This window comes from Taudactylus pleione, unplaced genomic scaffold (assembly GCF_031769625.1).
Source record: "Taudactylus pleione unplaced genomic scaffold, aTauple2 ptg000078l, whole genome shotgun sequence".
Taxonomy (NCBI): Eukaryota; Metazoa; Chordata; class Amphibia; order Anura; family Myobatrachidae; genus Taudactylus; species Taudactylus pleione.
The window spans coordinates 1,101,557-1,121,832 of record NW_028284480.1 but is presented as its reverse complement, the minus strand read 5'-3'; the positions used below and the strand labels follow the sequence as shown (position 1 = coordinate 1,121,832).

The 20,276-nt window shown below is 42.5% G+C and overlaps 2 protein-coding genes across 3 annotated transcripts in view; one reads left to right on the top strand and one right to left on the bottom strand.

Annotated features, from left to right (window-relative positions):
* Positions 1 to 937: 937 nt before the first annotated feature.
* The window catches only part of SGSM1 (small G protein signaling modulator 1), a 353,611-nt gene continuing 334,272 nt past the window's right edge, over positions 938 to 20,276 (bottom strand). For both annotated transcript variants that reach the window (XR_015877719.1, XR_015877720.1), the window contains exon 26: positions 938 to 1,183. The gene's annotated coding sequence lies outside the window, so the exon portion shown is untranslated. The remainder of the gene's footprint in view (positions 1,184 to 20,276) is intronic.
* Positions 986 to 10,292, top strand: LHFPL7 (LHFPL tetraspan subfamily member 7). Its single transcript, XM_088467890.1, has 3 exons — positions 986 to 1,195; positions 4,418 to 4,556; positions 10,033 to 10,292. Exons 1-3 carry the CDS (start codon positions 986 to 988, stop codon positions 10,290 to 10,292), a joined length of 609 nt encoding a protein of 202 aa, XP_088324016.1.

The following is a 20,276-nucleotide window of genomic DNA, read 5'->3' as shown; positions in this document are numbered from 1 at the left end:
CAGTTTAGACTTGTTCTTCAGTGGGAAAATGTACACAAAGAGCTGTTGGAGGCTGGACTGTGATCATATAAACTGACCTATGAACTGCATTGTAACAGGAGAACCAGGAAGAAGAACCAATGGGATTATGCCAACTTGTTCTATTGCATTGCCTATCTCTGCAAGGGTTTATATGCAAGCTCCCTGAACCTGCTAGGCAGTCATCCTTTCTTTGCTGTTGACAGGGGTTTCATAATTGATGCCGGGAATCTGGATACAGAGCGCCTGCGTAATGTATTGACTGTACCTTGTTTATGTATAATCTTTTGCGCTAATTGTATTTAGCTAATTATTTCTTGTGTGACCTATAACGCTATTTAGCGACATTTAGAGTGTATAGATAGGTAGGAATCAATAGAATACAGAATTAAAAGCAGTCAACTCATCTGCCCTAAAGTAAATCAGTGCTTGAACTGTGGGACTAAGCCAAAGGGGTTGATGTGAACAGGATGGCTAAGGTGCAGACTGACAGCCAATCAGGACTACAACTGACAGTGCCTATGGACAAGGACTTTCTGCTGCCCACTAGCCAGGCAAGAGGACAGAGCCTTCCTATTGGGAAGCCTTTAACACACACATATAAAACATAGAAAGAGAGGGGCATGTCTAACTTTAGTGCATAACTTGTCACTCATTGTTGAAGAAAACATACAAAACTAATAGCAAAGTGCAACAAAAATGCATTGTGATAATATGTGTGACATGTAAACATATAAAACTGGCCAAGGATAATCCGCCATGGAATACATTCCTGCATAGCTGCAGGTATATAGGCTGATTGTCTACAGATTGTTACACAACTTCATTAGCCTTTAAACATTTCATCCTCATAAGTATACTTCGAATATTGACTTATTTGTTATATTGGTAATATGTTATCAGAACTCTTGTACTTTTTATTTTGCAGGCTATGAGGAACAGTAATATATTTTGATCCACTCTCCTGATGGTGTCGTGTATGGGATCTCTCTGGGCAGCCTTGTCCTTCATTTTATCCCTCATCCTAGGATTCAGTCTAATGTCTTCTGCATGGTTTAAAAATGATGACACATCTTTTGGGGTCTTTGTTCGGTGCAGCTGGCAAATCAGTTCTCTATGTAATCAGACCTGCATTGTTTTCAGGACTTTGGAGGAAATCCCTGATCTGTATTGGAAGGTAAACAGAAATACTTAATAAATCAATTATGCCACAACATACTATGCACCAAATTACTTATAAACTCACCTAGACCAGTTTCTCAAAACTATCCCTCAAATATATTTAAAAGGTAATATTTTCAGAATGCACAATAGATCATAAATTAAAAACAAATTATATAGACAAATGCAGTGCGCAAATGAGCAGCTCAAACGACCCAAATAGTGTAGTGTCACCCAGACTCCAAAACATATAAACTATATCCTTATAACACATAAATAGGCACATGAGCGCTGACCGAAAGGACTTTAATGTAGAGACCCTTAAATGTAGAGAATTCTTCCAGTCTGCTTTAGTCTGAATGTTGTAATCTTCAAATATTTTCTCAACCACATAGAAAAAAGTTCAATGTCATGGTATAATACTGTTATGATAAAATAAACAGCATTAGGTAAGTAGAAATTGAAACCCTACTGGAAAGTGCGTCTACCAAATTCAGTAGACAGATATTGATTTGTATGGAGATGGAATAACCCACTTCAAACAATCACAACTTGGTTTACTGAAACAACAGAATACACAGATGGATAGTCCACTCAAAGCAGTAGGCATACATGCTTAAAGTCAAAAGCAAGCTATTTCTACTTACCTGATGCGGTTTATTTTATCATAACTGTATTATACTATGATATTGTTCTCTTTTCTCTGTGGTTAAGAAAATAAATGAAGATTACATCATTCAGACTAAAAGGAAGAATTCTCATTTAAGGGAAATCCTTTTGTTCAGCGGTCATGTGCCTATGGGGTATATTTACAAAGCAGTGTTAGGAGACAGAGTGAAAAGTGATAAGGTGCCAGCCAATCAGCTCCCAACTGTCATTTTTCAAACACAGCCTGTGAGATGGCAGGTAGGAGTTGATTGGCTGGCACCTTATCACTTTTCACTCTATGTCCTAACACTGATTAGTAAATAGAACCCTGAACCCTGAATGCGTTATAAGGATATAGATCATAAATTAAAGTTACATGTAACATGCACTTGCAGTCCTCTACGTGTAACATTATGCAGAGTAGTTGTATGTACAGAAAAAAGTGTAGTGACTCCCTGAAAATGCATCCTTGTTACAGAAGGCCACCCCACATTTATGCCTCTATGGAGGTGTGTCTGTTTTGGTTATGGAAGGTCTGCTGTAAAGAGACATACTGTACTGGTGATGATAACCATCAGCGTGTGCAGTACCTTTACTTGTTTAGTAAAAAAATAAATAATCATAAAATGTGTGCACCACCAGGGCCACGGTGAGAAATGATGGGGTACATGGCCACCTGTGTAGGGGAATAGCAACTTCAGGAACATTGGATTCCCTCTGTAATAATTGTGCTGCAGTGCCACTGAAGGGGGTGTAGCCACACTATTTTGTTGGCTTAGATTCTTCTCTTTAGCAGACTCCTTTAATCACTCCCATGACCCCTCCCTCTAACCAGTAACAAGCACCAGTGCTATATTCCCGGCTGGTTATCACTAAGGTAGGACAACAAGCATCACCAGTCTTGTCCCACTAAAGCAAGGAAATTCACAGTGTGAGGTGCACCTGCCACAGCCACCCAAAGGAGGTGGTCTGTGTTATGGGGTGGGGGGTTATGGGGGCGATCATTTACCTAATCCAACACTGGTGGGTGCTAGTGTAATTATTAAGCACTTTTGAGAAACTACAAGTCCCAGGAAGCCTTGTTGACTGCTTGGCCATGTTGGTGCTTGTAGAACATATATCAAATAACATATCAGTTAGCACCAAATAAAAGCACAAGGGGGTTTATTTACAGTGCAACGTGTTGTAAAACACTGCGCTTCTGATCGTGTTTATGGCCAATACTGAAAAGAGCAATGTTTTTACTAGCAAGACACAGCTAGTACTGTATAAGCATTGCCCTTATTAATATCGGGCATAACCACGAGCAGAAGAGCAGAAGCACAGTGTTTTACAACCCAGCGCTTGGATACAAATCATCCTACGTTTCCAAGCCACATAGCAAAAAGCAGCTAGGAAATGCAAGGAGCTGGTCTAATCTATTTCTAAGCTCTTACTAAAACTGCAGTACTGCAGGACCAACAAAGGCAGATTCCCTATGGATTTATAAGACTAATATAGTGGTAATGAGGGATTTTGGAATGATTTATTTAATAAAAATACTCTATCATTTGGGTTTTTGGTGTGTATTGTTTTAATTTATTATCATGATTTATGTGGAACTTGTAGTCTCAGAAAATCTAAGGTCCTGGGGAAGCCTTGGCATGGTGGCATTTGTAGTTCTAAAACACCAACATGCAGGGTCTGACTGACCCACAGGTGTTCAGGGGTAATCTCCAATGGGCCCCACCCACTCCGCTAGTGGTCAGTAACTTGGTAGAGCAGGATCATGGATGAACTTGTGTGCTGTTTGTTTCTATAGAAACTACACCAAGATTAGCCCAATGCTAATCAAAGTGGGTGGTCCTGACACACCCATGTCCCCTTGTTTATAAAGGGGCCTGTTCTTTGCATCTCCTCCTTGATAGTTGGCTAAGTCCCTCTGTGGTGGCTGGGCCCCCACCTCTTCATTCCTTGGTGGGTCCTACATGCCCCAGTCCAACACTGCCAACATGCATAAGCAGCCAGTAACTCCCAGGACTTGGGATGATACAACATCACTTTTTCCACGACACTCATTTACAGCACTTTGTCACTCACTACCCAAGGGGAGAGATATAAGAAGAGGTGGTAAGTGCCAAATGTGCTATAACCATCACTTTTTGACAGCCAGAGAGATTCTCATTAGCTGCTGCACCCACGCCCATAGCCATTAATGTCAGCGTAAGTTATAGGGTATAAGTATGTAAGAATTATATGTTGACATGTTGTCTGTCATCATATACAATTTCAGCATTCTGAATGTCAACATTTTGTACCACACTCAGCTGAAATAATAAAAACAAACAAACAAACAAACAAAAAAAAAAATATATATATATATATATATATATATATATTAGTATATAACTAATTATGCTTTGTAGAAATCCACAGTGTTGATTGGTTTATTCATAAATAGGACCATATTTATCTATATAAGAACACTTGGATAACACAGAAGCATGGAGAACAGAAGCTATTCCATATTGGTGCTATTGAGTAAATAAGGTCTGTCATCATATTATGTATGTGACTGACAGTTTATAATGTGACACCTCTTTCCCTTTAGATTGCAGCTGTGGTACTATTTGCGGGATGGCTACTGATGAGTTTTGGAGCATTACTTGTTTTGTCATGGACTATTATACCCACAGGCCTGTGTCAGAGGAGGGTGTGCTCTCCAGCCAGATATACACAGATCACTGCAGGTATAAGAATCACTTGTACTATATGTGAGTTTGTGCGGGTAATTTGGTTTTTGTTTTGGAATGTACTGTCTGTGGTCAGGTGTATCACCAGCAGATAATAACAATCAGTGTGGATCTTATTGGCTGCAGCGCCGAACTGAAAGTCGCGGCTAGCTGAAGCCACGGCTCTCTCTGTCGGCTGTCACTGTGAAAGCAATAGCCAATAAGAAACAGGTTCATATTGGCTGAGGCCAGGGACGGACTGGTCCGTGGGCAGTGTGCCATATGCACCCTGCGCAGCAGATTATCCTTGAAAATAAACTGCTCTTGCTCTGCTCTTCTCCCGGGCGCTAGATATGTGACTACGGCGGTCACCCAGGACCCTTGCCACCTCCTAAAGGGGCTCCCTGTCCCCCAGGCCCCACCACTTACTGCTGGGCAACTCCACGGACAGCATGTAAGACATCGCAATGTTTGCCTGTGGATTGGAGACCCACTGTGACAGGAGTGAAACTGCACTGCATGAAGAAAACAGGTAAGTTAACTCCTGTAGGGGAGGGAGCAGAGAATAGAAAATATTCAGATGGGGAGGGGCACATTGTGATTGGGGTTTTTGCTGTAAGGCCAATGTGTGTGTGTTTTTGTGGGGGCCAATGTGTTTTATTTTTTTAATATGGGGGCCAATGTGTGATTTCGGGCAGGACAGACCCCACACATTTTGCTGTAAGGTCACGCCCACTTTTTGCATGTGATGCCCCCTTTTTCGGATACTTGGTAGATCACAGGTTTCAAGTAGATCAAAGAGTACAAAAGTCTAGCCACCCCTGATCTAGATGTTCTGCAGATCACATGCAGTGTGTTTTATAAATGACCTATGCGCCATCAGAACATAATGGGTGCTCTCATATTGGATGCAGTACGAAATAGTAATAAAAACCTAACACTGAATTACGGTCAGCATTCCTGGCGTCTGTTGAAATGCTAATTTATGTAAGTCAGGGTTTAGCCTAGGATCGGCCTCTCTCACCTCCTTGCCGGCTTCCCCTGACTTCCTTGCGATCAGACGTCTGGTGCAGTGATGGATGCGGGGCTGAGTATTCTGCCTTAGGTGCTTTTTGCGAGCTTCCATGGTCAGCTGTGTGTGCTGGGGATCGGAGTTCCCTTCATGGGCGCCGCCATGACAGTTCCTCTCATGTGACAGTACTCCTAACCTATGGTACCATGATTTCAGTCAGCTGATGCTGTGCTCCAGTAATCTGCTACCCCTGGGTATAAATCCACCTCCAGAACTCCAGGAAGTTGCTGTTCAACTTCTTCTCTGTTCCAGTGATACCAGCGTTGCTCTGTGCTAATCTTTCAGAGAGTTACTTCAGCCTGTTCACAGTTCTCCAGTTTCCAGTATTAGCTTCCAAGCTATTCTTAGTCTGAGAGTAGTTCTCTCCCAGTATCCAGACTGTTTTGTTTTCTATGTCTGTGTGTCTTTGTATATGTGCTGCTAGTATTGCAGCTTCCTTGTGTCACTGAGGTGTCAGATTACCTGCTGGTATTAATTACCCCACAGCTGGACCTCCCAGCACATATCTGTGTCAATCTGCCCTGCGTCTTGTCAGCGCAAATCTGCACTTGCATTTAGCTCTCTCCTAGTGTATGCCTGACTTCTCCTTGTGTCTTGTCTCTGCCAATCATTTCCAGCATTCCCATATATTCCCTGAGTCCACTCTGCTCTTGCCTTTGCAATCCCCAGTATATGTCTGTGTTTTTCTGCATACTTAACTGTTTCCAGTCCATGCCTGTCCATGCATTCAGTTCCATTTCCAGAGTTCATTCATTCTATTCACCTCCAGTGCTATTGCATTCATTATAGTTTCCAGTCTTCTGCCATTCCCAGGTACCTGTCCAGAGGGCCGCAACCTGCTCACTTGGTGCAGCTGAAAACCAAATCCCAATTGGAGGGGTCACTGGAGAAAACCACCAAGTGAGTTAGACTCCGTGCCTCTGGAGAGGTCTAGCCAAACCTGGGTTTGGCCGCAACTAGGAGACCTAGTCTAGTCACTCCCCTAGTCACCCGAACCCCTCGGCTCACCGTCCTCCACAGAGGAATTCTTGCACTGGATCATGACAATATACAGACATATGTTGTTGCAGCTTCCAGCTGTATCTGTTCATGCTTGGATGTAGCTCAAACATAAAGGCTCTTTATTACTCAGCCATATTTGTCTCTATTATAACTTACATCTTTGTTATAACAAACATGCCTGCAACTCTAGATGCAGTAGAGACAAAATATTGCACATGGGTATATTTATAGATTAAAATTTAATTTTATACATTATGTAGTCGGTATCCCGGCATGTGGGAAGCCGATGGTTTGAATACCGGTGCCGAAATCCCTACAGGTCGGGATCCCGGCACCAGTATCCCGATCGCCGGCATCCCGAAGGTAAGTATCGGGGTGTTAAGGGGAGTTTAGGGATAGATAGCGGGGTTAGGGTTAGAGATTAGGGGGTGGATTAGGGTTAGGCATCGGGTAGGGAGTGCTAGGATTAGAGTGCAGGAAGGGGGTGGTTATTTTTAAGCACTAGGGGGGAGGTTAGGTTTAGGCACTGGGGAGGGGGTGTTAGGTTTAGGGTGCAGGGAGGATACTTTTAAGCACAAGGGGGAGGTTACGGGTAGGCACGGGGGAGGGTGGGTTAGGGTAGGGGTTAGGGTATGGCTTAGAAAATACTTACCGTGACTTCCTATGGGTCTCGGGATTCTCGCCATTGGGATTCTGACCAGCAGCATCCTAACAGCCAGGATTTCATACTCTTTAAACACTGCATAATCATCATCAGTGATCCTTGTTCCCAAGGTCAAACACCCACAACTAATATGAAAATGTCTTTTTCACACTAAGGGCAATATTTATTAAACTTTCTGGTCGAAACCCGCAAAATGTAAGCATCCCCAGGATGTATGTGGGGGTAGGTTTCTGTTGGAGCTGTTATATTGTGGGATTTACCAAGCTTGGCCTTGGTAGCTAATGACATATTCAGATGTCATTAGCTACTAGCTCCGAAAGTATGTGATCGCATTAGTTATCACTTTACTTTTACACATTGGAGGGTATCCGGATAGAAGACAGACAATGTAAATGTCAACTGTCAAAGGGTCGACATGTACAAAAGGTCAACAGTACAGAAGGTCGACAGGATTAAAAGGTCAACAGATTGAAATTATCAACACAAAATTGATTGCCACATTTTTTTAATGGTTTTTCAAACTTTTGGGGTTAGGATGAGAATTAGGGTTAGGCAGTTAGGGGAGGGTTAGAGTTAGGCAGCTGGAGGGGGCGGTTAGTGTTAGGCACTAGCCCCCGTCTCTCATCCAATGAATGGTTCCCCCATAGACTTCAATGGTGAGAACCACAAAGTTACTAAACTGCATTCTCACCATTAAAGTCTATGGGGGAACCATTCATTGGCTGACAGGCGAAGGCTCGCCTCTCTCATCCACTGAATGTTCAGCCAATGCATTTTTATGGGCAATGCAGCGGCTGAACTGGCATTTGGTAAGTACTGTCCTTAGAAGACAGTACTCTATCCGGTGGGCTCCGCATTTGCATTTATTTATTTTGCCAAGACAGTGGATGCCTACAGAGAACTGGAACCAAGGGGTGTGGGAGTACCAATCGTGGATTCTACTGGACAAGGGGACAGAATGGCACTAGGAACAAGGTAAGTATGTACTGTGAGTGAGTGAATGTATGTGTAATAAAAATATACAACATACGTTGTGTGCATCATTTTTTAGAAGTACCAGCATGCCCTTAACACCTTGCATGCTGGTACTTGCAATTGTTTGATTTCTTTTTTACACAATCAATCCCACAGCCACTGGGCTTCAGTCATGGCCTGGGGTACCCTGAAGAGGATGGAACCCTTTATTGGGGGGTCCCCAACTCCCCAGGGATCCATGACCTGGGCCGGCTAGTGTTGGGGTGATTAATGCTTTGGCGGGGAACCCTGTGAAGCATGTCCCTATCTGCAGCATTACACCCCCACTGGTTAGAGCACATTGATTAATGCGGGGAACCCCTACTCATTTTGTCCCCCGTATTTCCACAACCAGGAATGGCTCACAGAGCCTGGTGCATGATAATACCGGGGACCCCTAAGTCTTTTTCCCACGTATTTTCATTACCGGGACCAGCTCACACAGCCCGGGGTGCTGGTTGTGCTTTTTTTTTTGGGGGGGGGGGGGGATACCACACATCATTTACTAATTTTAATATTTTAATTGCTTTATACTAGGGATGTGCAGGCTCGGATAGGTTCGAGTTTGCACGCCGAGTTCGGATTTTTCCCTCCAAACTCGAACCTATCCGAGCCTGCACATCCCTACTTTATACACACAGAAGCCTACATGTATCTCACTGATCTAGACACTGCTGCTCAGGCTAAACTCACTAGCCTGAAGCCGAATAGCAAGTTTTTTTTAAAGTAAATCTTTGTGAGTTAACAAATTGCAGCCTATTACATTGTGTGAGTTGTATGTTTTCCATGGGAAAAAATCTGGATGCGTTTGTGGTATGCGAGTATTAAAAATATGAGAAACATGTGAGTTTTCATGTGTTTGCAGCCTATTACATGTGCGAGTTCTGTAAAAGTGCAAGTTTTGCACTAAACTCGCACCTTTTTAGAATTTGTACCCAGGGCCGTTGCAATGTCAATCGGCACCCTAGGCAAAGCTTCAGCCTAGTGCCTTTACTCCCAGAGGGGGATGCAGGTGGGCTGTGGTATATTTTATATATATATATATATATATATATATATATATATATATATAAATCCATAACCGGCACTCAGAACGGTGAGGAACAATAATACCTGCGAGGGTACTCAGCCTGGGGTCCTTAGCTAACTCAATGTAAACCACAAAGAAAGCAGCACTCCCGGACTTGTGTAACAAACAAAACGCTTGTGCTTTTTACTGTCAATGTTTTGGGGTCAATTCCCCATTATCAGGACACACCTGATAATGTGTCCTGATGATGGGGAATTGACCCCGAAATGTTGACTGTAAAAAGCACAAGCGTTTTGTTTGTTACACAAGTCCGGGAGTGCTGCTTTCTTTGTGGTTTATATATGTATAAAAAGGACGACACTCAAGGACTTTTAAAGTGAAGAGGTATATTGTAAACAAAGTCACAATGTTTTGTGATTTTGTTCACAATATATGTTAAATTTCCGAGTCTTTGAGTGCCGTCCCTCCTTTTTGCTTATGTATACACGTAGCTGGCATGTTAGGAAAGGACACTTACTTTTTTGCTAAGGGATAATATGTGATCATGTCACTATCTATCTGGTTGGGATATTTATATGTTTTATTGATTTGATATGGGCAACACCACTTTTTTTTTGCAAAGTTAGCTAAGGAAATATTTTCATAATTGGCCGGCAATACTTTGGTAGTAACAGGTGGATTATAATACTCTCTTTCTGTTTACCATTTTCAGTTTCGACTACAATCCTGGGCCTGCTCCTGTATCCTTTCAGCCTTCGTTGTACATTTGCAAATCAGATCTGCGGCTCATCCTTTGTATACAAGAGCGGGGACTGTTCTCTTGGCTGGGGCTATATGATGGCCATTATTACAGTGATGCTCTCCTGCTTCCTTCCCATCATTGGCTGTTACAATTTGAATGAAATGAAGACAAAAATATTAAGATCCAAATTAACCCAGCGTACATTGGCTTGTGAAAACCACATGTACTAATGTTTTCATTTACAACTGAAAGTGAAGAGGGCGGATAAATCCCCAGCTATGACATTTGATATAGAAACAAGTTGTCCAACATACTTTGCCAACAAAAATGTAGGACAAGCATTAGAATTTACACATGCCCTGAAAAATCATGGATTAATGCTGAACACGGTTGCATCCTTCTCTTATATCCCACTATTTTAAATATTGTACAACTGAAATATTTATATGCCTACACATATAATACGTGTATGTGTATTACAGTGAACTTGTAACATACATCCAGTGATGCTTGAAAGTTTGGGTACCCTTCAAAATTTCCTATATTTCTGCTGAAATTTGGCAACAACTACCTCAGATTTTCACACAAATCCTAAAAGTAGATTAAGAGAACCAAATCAAACAAATGAGACAACAAAATTAGACATGTTCATATTTTTTTAGGAAAATTATACAATATCTCATACCTGTGAGTGGTAAAAGTATGTGAACCTTTAGGTTTAGCATATATTTTAAAGGTGAAATAGGTGTCAGGTATTTTCACTCTATGGAATGACAATCAGGTGTGAGTGGATAACCTGTCTTTTTAAAAGAACAGAGATCTATCAAAGTCTGATGTTCACAACATGTTTGTGGAAGTGTATCAAGCCACGTACAAGGGAGATTTCTGAGGACCTCAGAAGATGAGTTGTTGATGCTTATCAGGCTGGAAAAGGTTACAAAACCATCTCTAAAGAGCTTGGACTCCACCAATCAACAGTCAGACAGGTTGTGTACAAATGGAGGAAATTCCAGACCATTATTATCCTCCCCAGGAGTGGTCATCCAACAAAGATCATGCCAACAGCAAGGTGTCTAATAGTTTTCAAGGTCACAAATGAACCCAAGGTAACCTCTAAGCAACTAGAGGCCTTTCTCACATTAGCTAATGTTAATGTTCATGAGTCCATCATCAGGAGGACGCTAAACAATAATGGTGTGCATGGCAGGATTGCATGGAGAAAGCCGCTGCTCTCCACAAAGAACATTGCTGCCCATCTGTAGTTTGCTAAAGATCGCCTGTACAAGCCAGAAGACTATTGGAACAATGTTTTGTGGACAGATGAGTCCAAAATAGAGCTTTTTGTTTTAAATGAGAAGCTTTATGGAGAAAGGAGAACACTGAATTCCAGCATAAAAACCCCATACCATCTGTGAAACACAGTGGTGGTGGTATCATGGTTTGGGCCTGTTTTGCTGCATCTGTCCCAGGATGACTTGCCATCATTGATGGGATGATCAATTCTGAATTATAACAGAATATTCTAAAGGAAAATGTCAGGACATCTGTCCATGAGCTGCATCTCAAGAGAATGTGGGTCATGCAGCAAGACAACGACCCAAAGCATACAAGTACAGTACTTCGACCAAAGAATGGTTAAAGAAAAATACATTTAAAGTTTTGGAATGGCCAAGTCAAAGTCCTGACCTTATTCCATTTGAAATGTTGTGGAAGGACCTGAAACAAGCAGTTCATAGGAGGAAACCCACCTACATAACAGAGTTGAGTCTGTTTTGTACTTTGGAATGGCGTAAAATTCCTCCAAGCCGATGTTCAGTACTAATCCACAATTACCGGAAACGTTTAGAAGCAGTTATTGCTGCACAAGGGGTGCATATCAGATGCTGAAAGCAGAGGTTCACATACTTTTGCCACTCACAGATATGTGATATTGGATAATTTTCCTCAATAAGAAAATGAGAATGTATCATTTTTTGGTCTCATTTGTTTGATTTGGTTCTCTCTATCTACTTTTAGGCCAAATTTCAGCAGAAATATAGGAAATTCTGAAGGGTTCACAAACTTTCAAGCACCACTGTACACAATATCTGAGAATAGAGCACATTTGTTGATATTTACTGAGTGTTACAGCTGAATAGTGTTTATTTGTATAAATTTACCTTTGGGCAATAATTAATCATTTTTGTCTGGGAGAGTAGGTCTTGGTGAAAGGTGCGGTGAATCACATTATATGTGATCCTGCTTCCCACTATGCAATGCTGCAAATTACCACCGGACTGCCCATTTCACTGGGAACGAGATTGGGATCCAGAAGGTTGGTCTAGTACGGACACTCTAGGAGAGTAGGCAATGTGCTATGAATATTCATGAGTATTGATGTGAGTGTGATCAGCTCATGTACTAGCATGAGCATGCTCAACGTGATCCTGAGACACATCTTGTGACATCATTAGGCTAGGATGCCTTCAGTAGTTTCTGTTACATATTCTGAGAAAAAATATTCTTGTAGGAGTTGGGCTGAAATCCATTTTACTGCCACTTTGAGTCTGGTGCTATATGTTTCTACTAATTACAATGGACCAGCATAGGTCACAATACAGCAAGCTAATCTTTGAATCATTTACTTCTAACTCCCCACAATGGCACCTAACACTTGGTTGCTGATGTCCTGCTGCTTGTGTTATGCATCTATGTTTATAAACCATGTCCTTGTCCTGCATTGTTTTGTATTACTATTAACTGTTCTTCTTGTGTGCTCATTTATGTACTGTGTAAGGCGCTGCAGAACCTTTGTGGCGCCATATAAATAAATGATGATAATAATAATAACCCACAACATAATTTGTAGGTGTGGGCAATAATATACAGTCACACAACACAAATGCCTTTTTATGGGCTTTTGTTATCTATTTTTGGGTAATAATGTCTGCTTCATTAAATATGCCTTTATGGATCATGTATTGATGTTAATTGCAGGGCAGTAATTTTTTCCACTTCTTATTAGAAGTAAATTCGTCTTTCCTAGCTGAAGGCAGTCTAGCCACACTAATGCACCCAATTCTGCAGCCCAACACAAACATGACATTTTAGATTGCAAAGTGAGAGATATAGATGAACTCCAAGGGGCAAGGATTGCACATATGAGCAGAGCGCAGACATTCTTGGTTTATATAGTAAAGAGACTTTCTGGATGCACAAAAATCCTAATCTTTTTATAATCTCTAAGGTTACAATGAAAAGACGTTACTTTTACAATTAACAAATAGATTTTTATCATTTGACCATTTCAGTAAAAAATGGGCTTGTATTCTGAAACATAAAGGGTTAGATTAATGAGGGGCATAATTAATAATGTATGCAGTTTGCCACTGAAAATAAGGATTCCGTTTCGCTGCAAATCATGGCAATAAGGAACTCTTACTCACTAAAATGCAGGGGCGTATTTATAATGGGTGCACACCTTGCACCCATATTATACTTACCTTTGCGGAGTCCCATGTCAGCGCTGTATAAATGCCTGGAAAATGGCTGGCACGGCCACTTTCCCTGTCATTTTGCGCATGCACAGTGCGGCCATTTTCCCGGTGACCTGTGCATGTGCTATAGACTCTGGGCACACTATAGTGCCCAGAGTCTATCGGTGCAGCGCTAGCCGCACTGTGCTGCCGAACTGAGAGGGGGCTCGTGACAGAGACTGCACACGGGCCCCCTCCTCTCTTGAAACGCCCCTGCTAAATTGTATTATTATTGACTCGCCAGGACAAGGCCTATGATAGGAGCCAGTCACGGCGATCAATAGAAATAAAGTTGTCGCATTCATGATCACTTCACTTCCTGTTTCGGCCAACTGTGCATGCGCCGCTCTCTGATGGCACAAGTGCGAGCAGGCAACAGTGGGGAGGAATCCTAAAGATGCTGTTGGCTACTGGGGCCAAGCTCCGGAATGCAAAGTAAATCTGACAGCCTAGCAGCCCCCATAGAAAGGGAATCAGTATGAATGACCGCTGGACGTCAGCCCAGCGGTTAAAAACCAGACGCCGGCAGCCTGGTGGGTGAAAATCCTGACAGCACAGGTAAGTGTACTATCCCTAACCCTCTACTCCCCCTAACCCTCCCATAGGGGTGCCTAACCCTAACCTCCCCCCTAGTGCCTAACCTCTCCCCGTTAGTGCCTAACCCTAACCCCCCCTCCCCGCACCCTAACCCTCCTGGGGGGCCTAACAATAAACTCCCCACCCAGTGCCTAAACCTAACCCCCATTCCCCTAGCCTATCCCTAACCTTCCCCGGGGGGGTGCCTAAACCTAATTCCCCCTGGGGGTCCCTATACCTAACCCCCCCATCCCCGGCAGAGCACGATCGGTACGGAGTCCTCTCGGCGTTACGGCGTCGGGATTAACATAGGCATCGGTATTTCGACGCCTATCTTAAATACCTTGCCGGGATTACAGTGTCGGTATCGGTCTCATAACTACATCCCATAGAAAGCTATGTGGTGCTTCTGCTGTCGGAAACGGAGGGACGGCAGCACAGCAAATATCGGAGATATCTGCGGTGGTCCCTCCATGGTTCATCCAGGAGATCCTCCCGCAAATAAGATTTGATAAATAGGCCCCTAAAACTTCTAAAAAGGAAAAGTGTAAATGTTAACCACAACAACCAATCAGATCCTAGTTCTCATTTATCTAGGACACTCTTGAAAATTATAGCTAGGATCTAATTGGTTATTATGAGCAATATCTCCACTGTTCCATTATAAGTTTTAGTAAATGGTACTCAATGGTACAATATTACAATAACAAAGGTTAAATCAAAATATAGAATACACCTTATGTGAATATTTACAGGATACATCTATATATGCTTCTTTGGGGCTGGGTACGGGATACCAGCGGTCAGAATCATGGCGCTGGCATCCCTACCAGGTTACAATCCTGATGGCTCTAAGTAACCCTAACCTAACCCCTAAGCCCCCCTCCCCGAACCCTAAACCGAACCCTCCCCTCGCTACTTACCTTCAGGATCCTGGCGCCGGTATTCTGAAAAGTGTTGGGCTTCTGAACGTATCCTGCTTCTTTGCAGTAACAGTAAAGAAGCACATTTCAAATTGTGGTAATTCTTTTATCAGCTACTACGTGTTTCCTGTCACTGCATACGTCACCTGAATATTGTAAATGGCCCTTTCTGTACCGAATTGGAAAGATAAAGATTTGATTTCACACCATTTAAAACTCCTCATTTAAGGTGGCTGAATATAAATGTTTTTGCTTAAATATGGAGAACACAATGTTTGTATGGAGAGTCACTTCTGAGAGTAAAATAAAAAAAACACTAAGGGGTCTATTTACTAAGCAGTGTTAGGAGAAGCGAAAAGTGAAGAGTGAAAAGTGATAAGGTGCCAGCCAATCAGCTCCCAACTGTCATTTTTCAAACACAGCCTGTAAGATGGCAGTTAGGAGCTTATTGGCTGGCACCTTTTCACTCTACACTTTTCACTTCTCCTAACACTGCTTAGTAAATAGACCCTTTAAAGTGCTACAGTATTTATCTGAGGGCTCTAAAAAAGAAACACATCTGTTACATAAAGGGGTCTATTTACACAGGGAGAATACTCCAAACTTAAGTGAAAATGGTGTATACGCGGGAGAATCGGCTCCTCTGTATTTTCAAGCTTCAAAGCTGGTAAATGCCAGGGCCAGATTAAAATCTGTAGGGGCCCCTGGGCAACAAACATGTGGGGGCCCCTATTAAATATGCGGTACATTGTAAGCGGTACATTGACAAACAGCGATAAGCTAAGCTTAGCGCTGTTTTTAAATACTGGTAGGACATTTAGCAAGTGACAGGGACATTTAGCGAGTGACATAACCCCTTTAGCACTGTTTCCCTAGAGAAATCAAACTTCAAGCACACACAAGAAAAACACACAATATACACCCACAGGGAAAAAAACACACATATAGGCACCCACATAAAATATTACTCACCAGCTGCACAATCTTATCCTCATTACTCCAAACATAGTGCCCCTGATTCACATTAAACCATAGTACTAGTGCCCCTTATTCGTGTTATGATACACAGTAGTGCCCCTTTTACACAATGCCCACAATAGCATAGGCACACACAGGGGGGGTTTCCGGTTGCCTGGAAACCCCCCTCTCTAGCCCATAACCACAATAGAAATTATAAAATAATAGAATTTTACTGCATGTTCTTCTCAGAATCACAAATGAAATAAATAGCACCCCCTGTTGATCTTTTAATATGTGTCAGCCAGTATTAAATACACCTGTGCACCAACTAGGAGATCTGGAAAACATGCAGTTAGGGGTGCAATGCTATAGACCATCAATAGGGTAAATTATTAATATAGTATATTAATATACTATTCAGTGCATAAGAAGACCAATATGTACATATATGCCCAGGGTAGTGCTAGGTTATTCTGCTGCACCCCCAGACTTGCTCCAATGCTCTGGAATGGAGCCCCCATCTGAAATAAAAACATTTAGCTCAGGCAGGATGGCCCTACTGCCACATTTAATGGCTTACAGGGATTGCTGGTCTTGGATATACTGGAATTATGATGCACATTACACTTTGTATGACACATATTAAAGATGGTTAAGTGCCAATTATTCATGGACTGGCCACACTCACTCTAAAATCAAGCATTTGGAAACCCTACTTTAAAAATCCTGCGTTTGCCACTGAATAGTGCCCCTAATACACAATGCCCACAGTATTAGTGCCTCTTACACAATGCCCAAAGAAGTAGTGCTCTTTATGCAATGCCCCCAGCAGTGGTGCCCCTTATGCAGTGCCCCCAGTATTGATAGTGCCCCTTATGCAGTGCCGGTCGTAGTGGTGCCCCTTATGCAATGCCCCCAGTAGTGGTAGCCCTTATGAAGTGCCCCCAGTAGTGGTAGTGCCCCTTATGCAGTGCCCCAGTAGTGACAGTGCCCACAGTGGTAGTGCTCCTTTTGCAGAGCCCACAGTAATGGTGTCCTTTATGCAGCCCCCCCTCCCCATCTTTGCATTCAACACCAACACCCCAGCAGCACCTAGACACACCACCCCTCATATACCAACATCCCAGCAGCACCCACACAACCCTCATTCACTGCCAACACACCCCTTATTTACTACCAGCACCCTAGCAGTACTCTGTATAGCATCCTGTACCCTGACACACCTCTTATTCACTAACAGCTCAGCAGAACCCCCCTTTTCACCTTCAATACCTCAGCAGGAGAACCCCCCCATTCACTGTCAATGTCCAAGCAACAGCCTCACTTTCTGATGCTGATCAGGTTACAGGGTCAGCTATGCGCTACTCTGTAGTGCTCCTACAGCGAGAGCTAAGTGTGAGGGGGAGGAACTGTTAGACAAGGTAGGAGCAAAGTGATAAACTCCAGTATTGGAGCTTGTCCCTAATATATGACCAGCGCTGCTCAGCGGCAGCAAACTTGCCTTGCTCCTGGAGGTCTGGTGCAAAGTCCGGAAGGACATGTGGTGCTTGCCTCCATTGTCTCCGGTTCCACCACTGCAGCTATAAAGGATCTTGGCCCTGTCATGCTTCTGAGGAAGTTGTGGGGCTAATCCACAATGAAACGCGTTAAGATGCCTCAATCCTGACACCCTGGGACCCAGCAAAGTGCCTTCCGGACCAGCTCTTTGTGGTCACCATCTATATGTCCTTCATCCACCGACAGCCTGCACCATTTTTCGAGAGACTGTACTTACTCCATCTGTATTATCCTGCGGGTTATATTTGCTGCATATGCTGGATAGTAATCCAGATTCACTAATCAAAATTTACTACAATAGAGTCTTCATTCAAAAGTTGGGATCATTTCCAGGTGTCCCAATTTTTTTCTCATCTTTAAGTGACTGTCTATTATTGAACTTTTATCCATTGTTATTTATGCATACATCTTAAAAGGTTTTATACTTTCATTCAACCAAGCTATATATATATATATATATATATATATATACACACACACACACATACATATATATATATATATACACACATACACATGCACTAGCAGATGTACCCAGTTTCACCCAGGTAGACCTTAGATATTTACTGTTTCCATTCCTATCTCACCACTCCAGTAACACATTAATCATTTGCCTCTACAATAATACATTTCCTTCTCTCACCTATGTACTAACACATTCCACTCCCTTACCTCTGTAGTAACACCTTTACCGCCCGTGTTGTAATACATTTGACATTTCCCTCCCTCCCATGTAGAAATACAATCCTTCCCTCATACATTATCCTAACTCACACCTGTAGTAACTTATTCCTCTCCCTCACCTCTGGAGTATCACATGTCCCTCCCTCACCTCTGTAGTAACACATTACCCACACTCACCCCTGTAGTAACACATTCCCCTCCCTCACCTCTGTAGTAACACATTACCCCGCTTACTCCTGTAGTAACAAATTCCTATCCCTTGCCTGTGTTGTAGCACATTCCTTCCTTCTACCCATAGTAACACATCTCACATTCCCCTCCCTCACCTGTGTAGTAACACATTTTCCTCTCTATCCTCTGTAGTAACACAATCCCTTCCCTTACTATTCAAATAGGGGAGACACCAACTGCCAGTGAGGTTTGGCAGCACTTGGGATGAGTCGTTTTTTTTTTTTAATATGAACATTGCACAGGGGGAGGAAACATTTTAGCCCCTTTAGGAGATGAATTTAAAAAAAAAAAAACCTTCTTAGTGGGCACCTACATCATGGAAGGAATATACTCCCCGATTTTCATGTTTCTAGCTCCAGGGGTTTGGGCTGGGCGTTCATGAATCAGTCAGTACATTTGTTTTTATACGAGGGCTGATTGAAAAGTAAAGAGACTGATTTTTTTATTCAAAATCAGATGACTCCACAGGATCAGAACATTTTTTTTCTTCTTCAGGGTCCATAGGGATCCATGGGGATAATATGATTGGAGAGATCCAGGCACAAAACAGTTAAATCTTCAACTCCCAGGATGCCTCGAGTCCTCCTCCATATGTACCCCGCCCCTAGCCACAGACCTTCAGTTGCTCCTTTGGTGTGCAGGATCAAGATATTGGTGTATACTAAATAGAGAGCAAGTACACATAAAGATCTGTTTATACTATAATATATATATTTTTTCTAATTAAAATTAACTTAATACCAAGCACAGTAATTTCCTTATAAATATTTTTGTCCAAGAGTGTATTTTCAGGGTCCTAACTAGACCATAATTACTTGCAGCAGGTATTAATTACATCCTAAAATATCAGCGCCAGGAACTGCAGTACCCACTGCTTAGTTTGTTTGTTTTTTATCCTTCACATTAAATAAGGTTTTTGCAGCATTTCAACGATTCAAAGACGTGCAGTAGACTGTTTTGTGATATCACTTTTGGTGTTGCAGCTGTGGCATTTTTTACTTCACCATTCTTTCGAGAACTTCTTTCCGAGTAGTTGTTTTTTCAGGGTTGGGAAAGCCCAGAAATCACAGGGTGCTAAGTCCGGGCTATATGGAGGGTGCTCCAGTGCTGTTCCATTAATTTCAGTCAGTGCTGCCAATGCAACAGCAGCATGTGGTCGGGCATGGTCTTGGAGCAAAAACCACTGTTTCTTCAGTAAATGTGTCTCTTCTTCCTCATAGCTTCACGTAAATGGGTTTTCAGGATGTTTGCATAGTAGTCACCATTATTTGTCTGTCCATGGGGAACCCTGTTCTGTAGGATCAAACTGTGCGCATCAAAGAACAGCAGAAGAATGACTTTACATGCCAAAGGAATCACACAGAATTTTTTGGGCGGAGGCGAATTCACGGTGTTTCCATACGCTGGACTGTTGTTTGGTTTCGGGATCATAATGATAAATCCACAAGTCGTCACACGTCACAATCGATGTCAGGAAAATGGATATTCTCTCCGTCATTCGAACAATGTTCTTGTACGATTCAATGCATCATCGCATCTGCTCTTCTGTGAGATTTCTGGGTACCCACCTGGCACACACGCGATGCATTTTCAGTTTCCTCTGTCACAATATGCTGAACCGTTGGAATGAGATGCCAAGTGAAGCTGAAAGTTCGAGTAAAGTTAACCTCCTGTCATTTTGCAACATCTCCGCAGCTTTGGCAATGTTGACATCTGTAATCGCAGTGGATGGTCTCCCAGAATGCACTTTGTCAGTCACTCGCGTATT